Source organism: Pseudorca crassidens, chromosome 2 (assembly GCF_039906515.1).
Source record: "Pseudorca crassidens isolate mPseCra1 chromosome 2, mPseCra1.hap1, whole genome shotgun sequence".
Lineage (NCBI taxonomy): Eukaryota > Metazoa > Chordata > Mammalia > Artiodactyla > Delphinidae > Pseudorca > Pseudorca crassidens.
In genome coordinates this window covers 33912881-33927473 of record NC_090297.1, presented here as the reverse complement: position 1 = coordinate 33927473, position 14593 = coordinate 33912881, and the positions used below count along the sequence as shown (strand labels likewise).

The window sequence follows — 14593 nt, the reverse complement described above, 5'->3', positions numbered from 1 at the left end:
GCAGCAGGCTGATTTCTCAGTTCCAAGGTTAAAAGCCCAATTCCCAGTTATCACCTTTTCTCTTTATAGACCCATGGCCAGAGAAGGCTGGGACCCTGGTGGCTGGTATCTACATACCCTGCAGCTGAGAAGCCCCTGCATCCAGGCCCAGGCCAGCAGCTTCTCAGGCGTGTTTTTGAGACGTTTTCTTTTCTTCCCTTGGCTAGGCATGTTTTCACCAGACCACAGGGCGGGCCGAACCGTGTGGCTGGTTTGAGCTGCTCTCTGCGGCTGTCAGCGCCAGTGTCTGTGCAGCCAGACCGACCCGGGCAGGCGTTCTTTGGAAGCACAGCTGGTGGGTTTAATTGGTGTCAGTGTGAAGGGTCCCAGAGCGGAAGGGGTCAGCGGACAAGAGGGGAACTGACATTCCTCGTTGCCGCATCCTGATGCCGCCTCATTCAGTTCCTGTTCTCATTTACTTATTTCTGTGTCGTTTGCTGCACCTTCTACCCTTCTCTGTGCTCTCTTTCAGTTTCACAAACTTTAACGTGTGGCAGGGATGGGCTGTGGTTCAGAGCGTCAGGGCAGATGTGGGATGTGAGCGGGGCTGGTGCGTTCTTGGCACCCAGCTGCCAGTTCTGCTCTCTAAGCCTCATCTGTAAAGAACTACGTTGTTGACCAGCCACTCAGGGTCTCTGACCAGCTTCTTAGAAAACTCTCAGAGTTAGAAGCATGTGTGGCTCTTGCAGCGGGGGGGAGGCTGGGGAGCTGGTGGGCAGAGGGGGAATAGATAGTTTTTTTTTTTTTTAAAGTAAAGCTCTAGTGTTTGGGCCACTTAAAGAGAACTACGCTGGGTCCTATTCACATATTTGTTATTGTAGGTTGACACTTTTACATCAGTATTCACAGCTTGGGTGTCCAGCATTTTTCATTCTGGTCCAGATCTTGCTTACCCCTCGTTTTATTTATCTTGGCCACGTCTCGCGGCTTGTGGGATCTTAGTTCCCCAACCAGGGATTGAACCTGCACCCCCTGCAGTGGAAGTGCAGAGTCTTAACCACTGGACCACTGGGCAAGTCCCTCACCCCTCGTTTTTTTTTTTTTTTTTTTTGCTGTACACGGGCCTCTCACTGTTGTGGCCTCTCCCGTCGCGGAGCACAGGCTCCGGACGCGCAGGCTCAGCGGCCATGGCTCACGGGCCCAGCCGCTTCGTGGCATGTGGGATCTTCCCAGACCGGGGCACGAACCGGCGTCCCCTGCATCGGCAGGCGGACTCTCAACCGCTGCGCCACCAGGGAAGCCCTCGCCCCTCGTTTGGATGCAAGCTTTCTTCCCAGCCTGCTCTACCCCTGTTGAACGGAAGGATGATATTTGCCCTTGTGTTGAATTGTGGTTGGGAAACAGGCAGTTCTCAAGCGCTGATAGGTCTGGAGGTGCCATTCCCATGAAAATCTGTCACTGACACTTGTTTCTTGTGAGTTTGACTCCTTCTCTTTTCCCATCGGAAGGCCTTGCTTTTTACAAGCTAAAACATCAGGATGCGGGAAGACGTCACCGTGGCGGGCGGGGGGGGTGGTTGTGGAAGATGGCTCCTCAGTGGGCACAGTTAACCCCTGATCTTCTCTGGAGGGCTGCCTCTTGAGTGAGCTTGTGTGCTAAACCAGCCCGCAGGGGTGCTCAGAACAGGGAGAGAAAGGAATTATCAAGGACTTCTGGAGGGTTCTGTGAGCAAGAGCTTCCCTCCTTACCTGGAGGGAGACTCATTCGTCCAACTGCCAACTAAGATTTCCTGAGTGCCAGCTGGACACTGTGCTGGGGACACACCCATGACAGCCTGCAGGACCTCCCGGTCCAGGGGACCCGAGTGGAATGGGTACCCAGAGCAAGAGAGGGCAGAGCTAGGCACTCGGCATGGTCATACCCACCATCATTGCTCCTGTCCCCCTGATGCCACCGTTTGGGGGTTGGGAAGCACAGTTAAGGGAACTGAGTTTTGTGTTTTGATGAAGTTTAATTAAAACTCTTGATACCTCTGCTTGGATGCAAACTCTCTTTTGTGAGTAGGAATAAATGTGAAACTCAGGGTTGGGAGACACAGCTGGGGCTTTTAGTGTGTGGCCTGTTGGCTGCTTCCTTGGTTTTCTCTGTGATCCTGCATCTTTGCTGGAATTCTTGTCCCTGTTAGCCCAGGGTTGAAGTTGGGACACATAAATCAGACACCAGGCAAGTTTCCTGGAAAAGGACCAGGTTGGGTCTAAAGCTGGGGCCCGTCTTCCGGCTAAATGCTTCTGTGAGACCAGGTGGTGTGCAGTCTAGGGAGCCCGGAGCCTCTGGGTGAAGAAAGCGTGCGTGTGAGCCCACATTTCCAGCTTGCGTGTTCCTCTCAGGTCTCCCACGGCTGTGGGACAGCCGTATGGGAACACGGCTGTGGGGAAACAGGTAGGCCTTCAGGCTGGCTAATGATTCAGACCTCTTCCTTACCGATTATCCAGTAATTACATAGCCAGAAGCAGGAGTCCACTCTGCCTGAATGGACTGTTTATTTCCAGGTGCAGGCACTAGCTTCTTGGGCCCATGCAGGGTCTGTTGACGTTTTATTTTGCAAAGACCAGCCTTAACTGGCGCCGCATTTCTCATTCCCCCCACACTGCTGTAGAGCCCCTTAGAGAACTGCCCTCTAGGCGGCTGCCTGGCCGGCCCGCACGTTGCCCAGACTTGGAGTCAGGATTCTAGAATCAGATACACGTGGATTTGAATCCTGGGTCCACCACTTACCAGCTGGGCGACAGTGGGGAAGTGCCTTAACCTCTCTGAACCTCAGGCTCCCTGTTTGTAAAATGGGCCAAGGATTCAATGAGAAACCATATAAAAAGGGCCTGTAACAGTGGCTGTCCCATAGCTCTTCAACACTTAACGGAGTTGTCACTTTGCCCAGGAATCAGGCCTGTTCTGGCTTCGGGGTCCCTCCTTTGTACCCCGAGCACCCTTGTCCCTCTAGCACTTGTTCGTCCTTCTCTTAGGCTGTAAGTTCCTTGAGGGCAGATACTGTGTTTAGTTGTCTTCATGGTGCCAGCGCGTGGAACACGGCAGCAGACACTTCGGGGGTGCTTGTCACACTCCGGGCTTAGTTCTGTATACTTTACATGTATAAATTTATTTAATCCACACATCAGCCCATGAGGTAGGTACTGCTGTTATTACTCCCATTTCATAGACAAGGAAACTGAGGCACGGAGTGGATGAGTAACATGCCCAATGGCACACAGCTAGCACCTGGCGGAGCCAGGATTTGAGTCCACTCTGCAAGCTATCTCTTAAGAGTTGTTTGTTGAGAGTTGAATGGCTGAGCAATATTATGAGGAAGAGATGGGTTGATGACTGTCAAGTAAACGCTACGGCCTTGCCCCAGGTGTGGGGAGCCGTTGCTTCAGCAGCATCACCATAGTAACGAGTCCATCCTACCTACTGGGAGCTCCATCCTAGAACCGCTTGGGAGGGCACCGTTTGTCCCCAACATCCTCCCCAGGACTTCTCACTGTCTCCATCCCCACACCCTGACATGGTGGAGAAATGTGGGTCCCTCACTCTGCCAGGCCTTCTTGCTCTAGAATTCACTGCAGATGTGCCCCTGGAAGCTCATGAGAGGAGGTGGAGGCCCCCAGCTGTCCTTTAATCTCAGAATACGGGAGGTTGGGTGTAGGATTTATTCCCTGAGTCAGTTCCAGCAGAAGAGTTGAAGCAAGGGGTCCCTTCAGCCTCAGGAGAAAGGGCTGCTGCCCCTCAGATCTCTGCTGAGGACCAGAGTTGGCAGTAGCTCTTTGGGGGGGGGGTGCCAGTGGAGGGGGAGGCCTGAGGAAGAGGATGATGTCATGCCTGAACTCTGCAGTTCACGCCTGTAGATGTTCCAGCCACGCAAAGCTGTAACTGAGCCCCCAGTAAAGACTCCCAGTGCAAAGTACACTCTAAAAAGTGTGTGTGTGTAAAGAGAAAAATAATCTTGATTCCAGAGCTACTAATAATTTCTGCTTCTCACTCGTTCTTGGGTGTGATCTGAGTTATTTTCCTGGTTGTGTGTCTGATGATGCCCTTCCTGTCTCTAAGGCTCCACACCTCGGCTGGCCCGGGTTCTCTCTCCTCTCTGGCTCTCCCTTGACCCTTCTCTGCAAACAAGCTGCTCCACGTTGCTTTTCTTTCTGGACAGACCTTCCCTTCTCCTCACGTATCTGTCACACTCACCTGAAAATGCCCTCTGCTTGAGAAGGAGAGCTTAGATGTGTCTTGGTAATGAAGATTTAAATCAGTGGAGTGAACGGTAGAACTTATGGAGGTGATGGAAACAGTCCATCTCTGCACTGTCCAATGTAGTCCCCGCTAGTCACATGAGGCTCTTGAGTACTTGAAGTGTAGCTAATGCAACTGAGTAGACTTTTGATTCTATTTCATTATAATTAAACTTGAAGAGCCACATGTGGCTAGTGGCTGCCATTTTAGTGCAGATCTAGGGAATAAAGCACCTGGAAGAATCCAGTCAGGTTCAGGGATGCTGGGTGATGATTTGGGGTTATTTATCCTTAATCTGGGTACTTGGTTCTAAGAGTCAAGTTTTGTCAGGTTGCACGCTCAGGTCCTCAAAATGCCTCTTGCTCTTGCCTGCCTACCCAGGTGAGGTAGAAACTTAATATTGTGTGTGGTAATAGAGCCTGTGGTTAATTTATCACCCTCCCCCACCCTTCTCCACTCCAGCCCAGGCCACCCGGTGACTGGGTCCACATGGGTTGAGGTGCAGGAAATCACATACTCAGGGTACCAAGTCTTCCAGTCCAGCATCTGCTACTTCCTGGCTGGGGTACATATTTCACCTCCAGGGATGTATCGAGAATTCACAGGGCTTGAAGCTTAAGTAGTTTGGGGACCCTCCTTAAGAGAAAGAACATAAAATTACAAATACAAAATTAGATATGATAGTGAAAATTTCCTTGAAATGAGAAAAGAAATCACATCCAACATAAGTTTTAAAAACCTGATATGTATCTTTACAAAGTCCAGAAAAAGAGTATTTTTATTAGTTATTTGTCTATCAAACCTCTATAATACTTTTTTTTTCTTAACATATTTTGGCTGGAAACTCTTTGATCACCTCTTCATGTGATAATGAGTTCATAATTTTTCTAAAGGGAGGCTGAAATGATCATTTAATTTTCTTCTAGCATGGTTGATAAAATTGTTTTTTATTACTGACAGTCACAAAACGTGACTTCATACACAGACATCCACTTTTTGTTGTACGGCTACGGGTTTGGGTCCTACAGTGCATAAAATTTGATAAAATTTGTTTTGCATAGTTCCCATGAAAAAGGGGAAAAGTGTTTCGCATGTTTCTAGCTGTGTTTGCTGTGTTATCAAATATATTTCTGACAGGAGAAAACTTCCCTTTTGGAGTAAGCATCATTGAGTGAGAATTAATTTCTCTTCCTACAATTCCACCTGTCTGATGACTGGAAGAAGTGTCCACCGACTAGCTTCTGGCTCTGTATATTTCAATTTTCATTTTCCCTCCACTTTGCACGTATCTCAGGTACCAGATGGTGCACCTTTGAGTCTCCGCGACAGTGAGTGGGCCCGGTAGGCGGTAGGCAGATTCCTGGAAGCCGTGGGGACAGCTACAGAGGCAGCTAGCAATAACCTGCCCCTGCATTAAAGTGTCTGTGAACCACAGTCCTCAATCCCGCTACACCCAAACTAAATTTATCCCCAAATCCAGCTCCCCTCAGCTGGATCGCCCAATGCCTGAAGCTGCCTTAACGCCACTTGACATGAAGGGAAATGCAACAGGAGGAGGAGACATCAGAGTGGAAAGAGTGCTCCTAACGAATTGCAGCTAAAATACCTTAATTTTGTAAATTTCAAAAACCAGTTATACGATTCTGCAAACACATTGCTAGGTCCTTGAAAGAGGTCCATGCAAGAGACGCCCGAAGCTTTCTTCCTTTGCCTCCCAGTAAATCTGCAACTGTTCATCGCGCTGAGTCGCAGAGTTTTCACCTTTAAAATGGGAAGAATGAGACCCAGCTCATAGAATCATCATGAGTCTTAAAAAGTTGTATTTGAGGGCTTCCCTGGTGGCGCAGTGGTTGAGAGTCCGCCTGCCGATGCAGGGGACACGGGTTCGTGCCCCCGTCCGGGAAGATCCCACATGCCGTGGAGCGGCTGGGCCCGTGAGCCGTGGCCGCTGAGCCTGCGCGTCCGGAGCCTGTGCTCCGCAACGGGAGAGGTCACAACAGTGAGAGGCCCGCGTACCGAAAAAAAAAAAAAATTAAAAAAAATAAAAAGTTGTATTTGAAAACCATTAACATTGTGCCTGGGGAAGAGATGCTCAGTGTGGAAGAATGAATGAGTGAATAAATGGATGAATGAATGGATGAGTGAATAAACGGATGAATGAATGGATGAGTGAATGAATTAATTAAAACGGAAAGGACAGGAGTAATGTTTGCTAGCCATCTGCTTCAAGTCCAGTGGCCTTCTTTGAATTCACAGTATCCCCCAGATTGCTGAGCAGTTCTAGGGGAGCCTTCACTCCAACCAGAAATGGGGGTAGAGAGCCAGAAGCTGAAACCAAGCTCACGTGAGTGGGAACACTCAGGTATTTTTTTTTTTTGCGGTACGCGGGCCTCTCACTGTTGTGGTCTCTCCCGTTGCGGAGCACAGGCTCCGGACATGCAGGCCCAGCGGCCATGGCCCAGGGGCCCAGCCACTCCACGGCATGTGGGATCTTCCCGGCCCGGGGCACGAACCCGCGTCCCCTTCATTGACAGGCGGACTCTCAACCAGTGCACCACCAGGGAAGCTCTCAAGGTATTTTTTGAGTGGGCAGAATTTGGTAATTTTTCTTCAGCCAAGTCTTGCTGCTCATGACTGTGCCGTGCACTGTGATTCAGGGGCACTGTGCCTGAATTATCACGTTAAGGCTGGAGACGATTCTTAAGCAGCGTGAGACTGGACTGTGGTTCTCAGCTGGTTCAGAGCCTCCTTTGTACAAGGGCAGTTCAGCCGAGAGTGTGGGGACCTAATGCCTTTGGAATTCAATAGCTGTGACCAGGACACTCCTCAACAAAGTTCCACAGCCACACAGATACCCTGGGATCTGAAGATTGGTTGCTGGGTCAAGAGCTGTGGTGATAATATTGAGAGACCCTGGAAATTTGAAAGGCGTGTCCTGAGGCCCTGATCCCCACCTGGGCCTGCCCTAGGTGGCTGCTGCCCTCTGTCAAGCCTGGCAGACATCTGGGGGACCCTGGGTGTGGTGAGGAGACACCATGAGACTCCGGCAGAGGCTAGGTTTGTCTTGACTCTGGTTCCTCTTTTACAGGTGAGGAGACTGGTCTGGATGACCTCTAAAATTTCTTCCACTGCTAACCGTTTAGGATTAAAAAAATTTGAGCGTGTTGGAATTGACCCACCTCCAGGTGGTAGCCTTCTGAGGTTGGGGAGATGGGTAGTGTCAGCAGAAACGCAAATTTTCAATGCCTTGGCGTCCTGGTTCCAATTCCCCATCCTCCTGCATCAGCACGACTTGCCTGTCATCCTGTGGTGGTCAGCAGCAGCCATGGAGAATTGTACATCGATGGCCTGCAGTGATGCCCGTGTATCCTTCTAAGTGGCAAAGTTGCATGTGTTTGTGCTCAGCTGAGCAAGAGAAGCAGGCCTCTAAACGGTCCGGTGTAATGCTGTTCACAGGAGAACCGTATCTGTGTCTATATACGTAGAAAAATACCGGAAGGAATTAATCCAAAATGTTAACAGTGCTTCTCTCTACGTGGTAAAATAATAGGTCACTTAATTTTTTAAAAAATTTAAAATTGAAATAACCTAGATGGGAAAAGAACTTGAAAAACAATAGATACATGTATATGTATAACTGAATCACTTTGCTGTACACCTGAAACTAACACAATATTGCTAATCAACTATACTCCAGTGTAAAATAAAAATTAAAAAAAAATTTTAATTAAAAAAATCCCCCAATTTTTTATCTTAAGTAGGTACTGTTGCAATTTTGGAGTTGGAGGATGAATGGAAGGTGTTCATGGGGGAGTTTGGGAGGCCCTGCCGCCCTGGGACCCCGGGGACAGTCTCTCTCCCACCTTAGCTGGCATGAGGATCATGCAGGGAACTTGTTAAAACTGCAGGTTCCTGGGTCCCTCTTCCAGAGATTATGACTCTGTGGGTCTGGGTTGGGGCCTGGAGTCTGCCACTTACACAAACATCCCAGAGACCACCCTTTGAGGAACATTGGTCTGTGGACTCTTGCTTTATTTGGAGCTGGGTTAACAAAAGTGTCGGGAGAGATCTAGCTAGAAGCAGGCAGGTGAGCTGAACGTCAGCAGATCAAGCTGAGACTCCAATAAAATTATGTCTCCAGATGGAGGTGGCTCTGGGACAGAGGTCAGGACAGGCCTGCCAAGCTCTCAGAGGAGCAGGCTGTGCCAGCAGCATCTTGCTGTCAAATTCTCTGCCCCTTCAGACCTCCTCTGAGGCTGGGAGGGCAGGCTGCATCCTGTGGGGCAAGAGGTTCTCTTTCAATCCTGGCCAAAACGAAAAGTTCTGGTTCTGCTACTTGCCAGTTGTGTGATTGTAGGTGCGTTACAGTTCTCAGCTGAGTTTTGTGTAATGTAAATGATACTACCAACCTCATAGGCATTTCATGGGAGAAGGAAGTGGTCCATAGCAGGAGGTCATGAACGTTGGTTGTCTATCCTTTCTTATTCTTTGGCTGCTTGGGAGAAGGGAGCATGAGAGACCTCTTAGCCAAGGGGAAGGACACAGCCCTGCCTACAGCACTGCAGTCAGATTGTCTGCCTAGGTCATTTTCACAACAGCTCCTTCTCTGCAGGGCACAATATTCCTGGAGGATTTTTACTGGCAGGATGACTAAGTAGCTGGCCCAGCCTGACCCAGCAACTCCCTTCTGGCCCCATCCTAGCCAGTCTGTCTCTGAGAGTCCTCAGAGCTCCTAGGTAGTCTGAACACTGTCCCCACCATTGTCTGTGTGGCTAGGGGACCCCTTGGATGGTCTCCCTCAGACCATCTCCATTACGACTTTGCTTTAAACTCCATGTTCTCTAAGCAGCCAGCTGGCTCTCTTCTCCTAGACAGTCCTTTATTTTAATCTGAAACTTCCAGCAAGTCAGTTCAGCTCTGCTCCTCTTTGGTATTTTTTAAAAATTTGCCTTTATTTATTTAACCCTGCTTACAACACAACAGACCAGAGCTGCAATATAGTGAATCTTATCCAATGACAAGCATTTAGCAAGACACTTTCCAAATAGAAAGTTATGCTCTTTGATTCCTGCCCCTATTTCAGTCATTCAGCAGATATTTCTTGAGAACACACTGTAGCAACAAGAATAATCACGTATTGGGTGCTCTTTATGTGCCCAGGGTGGATAGTCTTTGACTTCCTGGGGATACAGACAGGCAGGTGGTTATTTACAGCCTGGTGAGTGGTGCGAGAGGGAAGGAACGGGCTGCCTTGGAGCAAGTAAAGATGGACACTCTTTCCCACCTTCCACCCGCACTCCTCCTGAGCCTAGCTATTGTGTAATACAGCTAATTGCATAATGATCTCTTTTCCAAGTGAAATCTGCTTCTCCTGCAACGCCTAGTTTAGCCATCCTCTTCCATGCCTACCTAAAGCACAGAAGACCCGTGAGGCCCCCGTCCAGAGCTGTGGCTTTGAAACCCCCAGCCCACGCAGGGCCTGGGATTGGCCTGGCTGCATGGCAGTATCTGCATAGGTGTAGACTGCCATCTTCCTTTTCAATTTAAGCAGAAAAACAGAAGTGCCAGGGAATCATGCAGACAGTCCTGTGGTTCCTTTTCCCCCTGTAAGGCAGCAGGCAGCTGTTTATCGGAGAGAAACAGGTTTGCCCAGTGGAACGTTTATTTGGTTTCTTTGATCCTGGGAACACACCTGCCACTTTGCCACTTCCTGCGAATCAAGCAGTTTCTTAGAAAAGGGACACATTCCTTAAAATATATTATGCGGTTTGGGGGTGAGATATGGTTTCTTGGATTTTTATGATTTAATGTGTCTGCAAAAACATTAAAGCCACAGATAAAAATACATTGACTGCCCCTTATGAGAAACTGGTCTTTCCTTAGAATTAGGGGGCTGGTCATTTTCGTTTTTACGCTGGGTTTTGTTGTTTTTAAGTTTTCATTTGCTCCTCTTCCTGTTTCTCAGCACTCCTCATGCTGTGGACACACCATGTGTGGGCAGTCATTGATACAGTACACTGCAGTTATCAACCAAAATAACTTGGACTGAACTTTTATAAGAAAAAGGCAAATAGTGAAATTAATTTTCTTAGATCTTATTTGTGAACATGCCACTTTCAGAGCATGCCTTGGGGATGCTCTGAAAGTGGTATATTAAAAAAATAAGATATAAGTTATAAAAAAAGATATAATATACATTATAAAAAATAAGATGTAATGTAAATTATAAAAATATATAATATAAATATATGAAAAAATGTTTAAAATATATATTACATCTACTAGTATACAGATCTTTCTTGACTCACAATGGGCTTTCATCCTGATAAACCCATCATAAAGTGAAAATACTGTAAGCTGAAAATATATTTAATACACCTAACCTACTGAACATCATAGCTTAGCCTAGCCTACCTTAAATGTGCTCAGAACCCTCACATTAGTCTACAGTTGGGCAAAATCATCTAATATATAGTCTACTTTATACTAAAGTGTTGAATATCTCATGTAATTGATTGAATACTGTACCGAAAGTGAAAAATAGAATAGTTGTCTGGGTACAGAATGGTTGTCAGTGTATATCGCTTTTTTACCCTTGTGATCGCATGGCTGAGTGGGAGCTGTGGCTGCTGCCACTACCCAGCATCAGGAGAGGAAAGGACAGCATATCGCTAGCTCCGGGAAAAGATCAAAATTCAAAATTTGACGTATGGTTCCTACTGAAGGCATGTTGCTTTTGCACCATTGTAAAGTCAAAAAATCATAAGTCGAACCATTGTAAGTCAGGGACTGTGTGTATATATTTAATTTTATTATTTTTTTGTGTGTGAGAATCATTTTCGCTTTAATTTGCTTCCTGATCATCATATAGCAATAAATAGACATAGAACATTTTCTAATTATTTTCTGGGTTGGGTAGGGGTGAAAGGGAAGATCTGGAAAATCAGGAGTATATTAACTCAAATTTCAGTACATAATTATTCAAATAAAATTTTAATGATTTCAGTTCAATACAACTGAAAATGCAGTGTGTTAAAGGACACTTTCTACTAAATTTCAAATTACAGGTTGTGGGTCATTTCTAAGCAAGAGCATCATATCCTACTGAGTATTCAACTTATTAACTAAGGTGATTGACATGGTAGGAGGTGGGGAAGAACAATGATCAGCTCATAGAATTTGGCTAAGAAAGGAAACAAACAAAAACAATGCAAATAGTAATTAAAATAGCTACAAGGCTTCCCTGGTGGCACACTGGTTGAGAGTCTGCCTGCCGATGCAGGGGACGCGGGTTCGTGCCCCTGTCCGGGAAGATCCCACATGCCGCAGAGCGGCTGGGCCCGTGAGCCGTGGCCGCTGAGCCTGCGCGTCAGGAGCCTGTTCTCCACAACGGGAGAGGCCACAACAGTGAGGGGCCCGCGTACCGCAAAAAAAAAAAAAAAAAAAAAAAAAAAGCTACAGATATTAGTAAAATAAAAATACAATCCTAAATGTCCATCTCTTACATTACTAGAAAAAAATTACAGGTACAGTTACAGCAAATACAGTCTTCACAGATTTGGGTAACTTTATTTGCGTTTAATAGTGATTTTAATAGTGATTTTTAAGCCCTATAGCCAATGAAATTTTAAAAAGCACTATGAGGAATGGACATTTAGATGTGTATACACTTTTCTTTAAAAAAAAACAACAAAGCTTAAATTTCTGAATGAGCAAGATTCCCTTTTGCAGGTAGAGGCCCTGCTTCTTCATGATCTTCACCTTCAGATCTAACAACCACAAGAGAAGAAGCTGGATATCTGTTTAGCTTTCGTTCACTCACAAATTCCAAGTCACCATAGATACTCAGCTTCTCAGAGGGAACATACTGCTCCACAGCAGTAGCAACAGTTGCACAACAAATCCAGAGCAATACCGTCATGGAGAGGACAAGAGTCATCGTTAAAATCCACCCGGAGTCAGGAGAGACATGTTAAAACGCCATCACTTTCCCCATCTTCAGGATAGTTCCTGTGTGCTTGTGAACTTCTCATTTGCAGATAGGACATTTTGCTTAGCGATGGTTCTTTCAAATTTGTAGGTTCCTGCTCCAACTGTGGTGCATACTGGATTTCTGGCTTAGACTGGAATATAACTATTTTTCCGTCAGCAGCTTGAAGATAAAAAGTCCACGAAGAGGTTAAGGAGCTCTGTGAACGGTCCATCCTATCACTCCAGAATGACCTTACCAGAGTTAGAGGGAACACTAGATGCAGTTTTGGCATCAGGGACATGAGTTGTTCTTGTCTCAATTCAGCAAATGGCGGCTGATTCTGGCACCCAGGGTGGCAAACATATTGCTCATCAGATCGGGAATATGCTTCTGTACACGCAGATTCACATTCCAATTTGGTCCGATTTAAATCAATTCCATCATCCACAAATTGACACATTGAAAACAGCCTGCAACCTCTCTGACATGTGTACAACTCCTCTTCCTTGGAGTAGGTGTGCGAGGGGTAGGTCAACTGGCAGGCCCGGTGACAAGACGCCGTATCACCCAAAACCGAGTCAAACGCTTCAGCCAAAGTGGTCCCTGAGCCTCCAGTCAGGGCCATGGTCAGCAGCAGCAGCAGCAGCGACAGCCCCAGTTGGACCCTGACCCAGAGGCTCCCGTTTGGGGCCGCCATTTTGTTTGTCTCTGTCAGAGCAGGTCAGCTTGTTGCTCTATATATTTTATTTATATATATATATATATACGCACATATACACAAACACATACATATATATATACTGGGCTGTGTCTAATTCTTGTGCCTATATCTGAACTACTCTACAATCAGACCTAATTGTTATGGCAAATAGCTAAGAGATAGCCCTGAACGTATCTATGAAAAAAGTACAAGTAGATTTATATTCAGTGTACTACACTTACTAAGACAGGAAAGAGGACCATGAACATTGTGGAACATTTTTCAAATGAGTATTTAGAACTGATTGCACGTATATTTACCAGAAAATGTGAGTAATCAGCATACCCTGTTTCCAGAACTTTCTATGCTAAGGTTTCCTTATAGGAAGAGACAGTCGAGCATTAGATAAGAATGTGAAATTGGAGAGTCAGATTGGCCCCGGTTCATATCGTGACCACAATCATGACACCTTGACCCAGATACTTGGCCTCTGTCATCGAATTCCTCGTCCTTAAAATGGGTGTTGTGCTGGTATCTGCCTCTCACTGTTCCTGTGAAGATTAAGATAGTGCAGGAAGGGTCCTCAGCACAGTGCCTGACCCATATGAGATGTGCCACCAGTGCTTGCTCTCGTGATCATGGCTGCCGCCGTCTTCTCCGTCATCATCATTGTCATCGCCATCTTAACGATTGCCCTCTACCTGTCAGGGCCTTTACTGCAGCCAGCTCCTTTCTCCAAAGGGACTTGGGTTTGAGGGACTTGCATTGTGTGATGTTGTGATTCAGTGTTTCTAGGAAGTTAGGCTAGGATAACAGGCAAGTTTCTGAGTCTTACGTAGAACTTCTAGAAATAGTTAATTGACCTTTTATGTCTTAGATAGCTTGTCAGTGAACGTAGATAAATGCTGCCGTGTTAGCACTTGAGAGTGTGACATCTTCTGCTGTCACAAGCTTCCAATGCCTAATGGTATTGATACCTGATCCGAGATTAGGGAGATTTTGGCTCCTCGGCTTTCCTGTTCGCTTTCGGATCTGAAAGCAGCACCTTGAGAACAAGGAGGCCACGCAGAGGTCAGACTCCTGTCATGCTTCCCTTTTCAGATGACTGCCTCATGCCTGGAGACCTTGAAAGCTGATCTTGAAATCCAGGGCTGGGTCTGTTCGGTGGTTTTTTTAAAGAATTAAAATAGAATCTTTCAAGGGCAGAAGTCTCCTCTCTTCTTCCTTCTCCTCACCCAGGCAAACCCTGCTCTTCCTGAAGGTGACACCAAGGTAGCTTATCTACAGGGCTTGCGGGTGTTCATAGAGTTAATGCTGCATTTAAGGGGGCACGGAAGTACCTTTGTTGTCATGCCAACAGCGTTCCCTTCCTGGTGAGCAGCACCGCTGAGATGGATGACAAAGGTTCAAATCCCTGCTCTGCCAATTATTAATTGGATGACTCTAGACAGGTTAATTTCATGCAACTTCTTTGGGTCTCACTTTCATTACCTGTAAAATGGGGGTAAGAAATAAGACTGCCTTATAGGACTGTGGTGAGAGTTAGTGGTTAGTATAGGTAAAGCACTTGGAACTCTACCAGGCACATAATCAGGGCTATGTGAGAGTTTGCTATTGTAGTTAATTTTACCTTTTACCTTTACCAAGTAACTACTCGGGCT

The 14593-nt window shown here is 46.6% G+C and overlaps 2 protein-coding genes across 3 annotated transcripts in view; one reads left to right on the top strand and one right to left on the bottom strand.

Moving 5' to 3' along the window:
- The window catches only part of HIVEP3 (HIVEP zinc finger 3), a 501781-nt gene that overhangs the window by 121094 nt on the left and 366094 nt on the right, over positions 1 to 14593 (top strand). The gene's annotated exons all lie outside the window — the stretch shown is intronic.
- On the bottom strand, positions 11944 to 12929 carry LOC137210340 (transmembrane protein 59-like). Its single transcript, XM_067712081.1, is given in 2 exon segments — positions 11944 to 12221; positions 12223 to 12929. Coding segments are annotated over 2 exon segments (972 nt in total). The 3' UTR covers positions 11944 to 11956.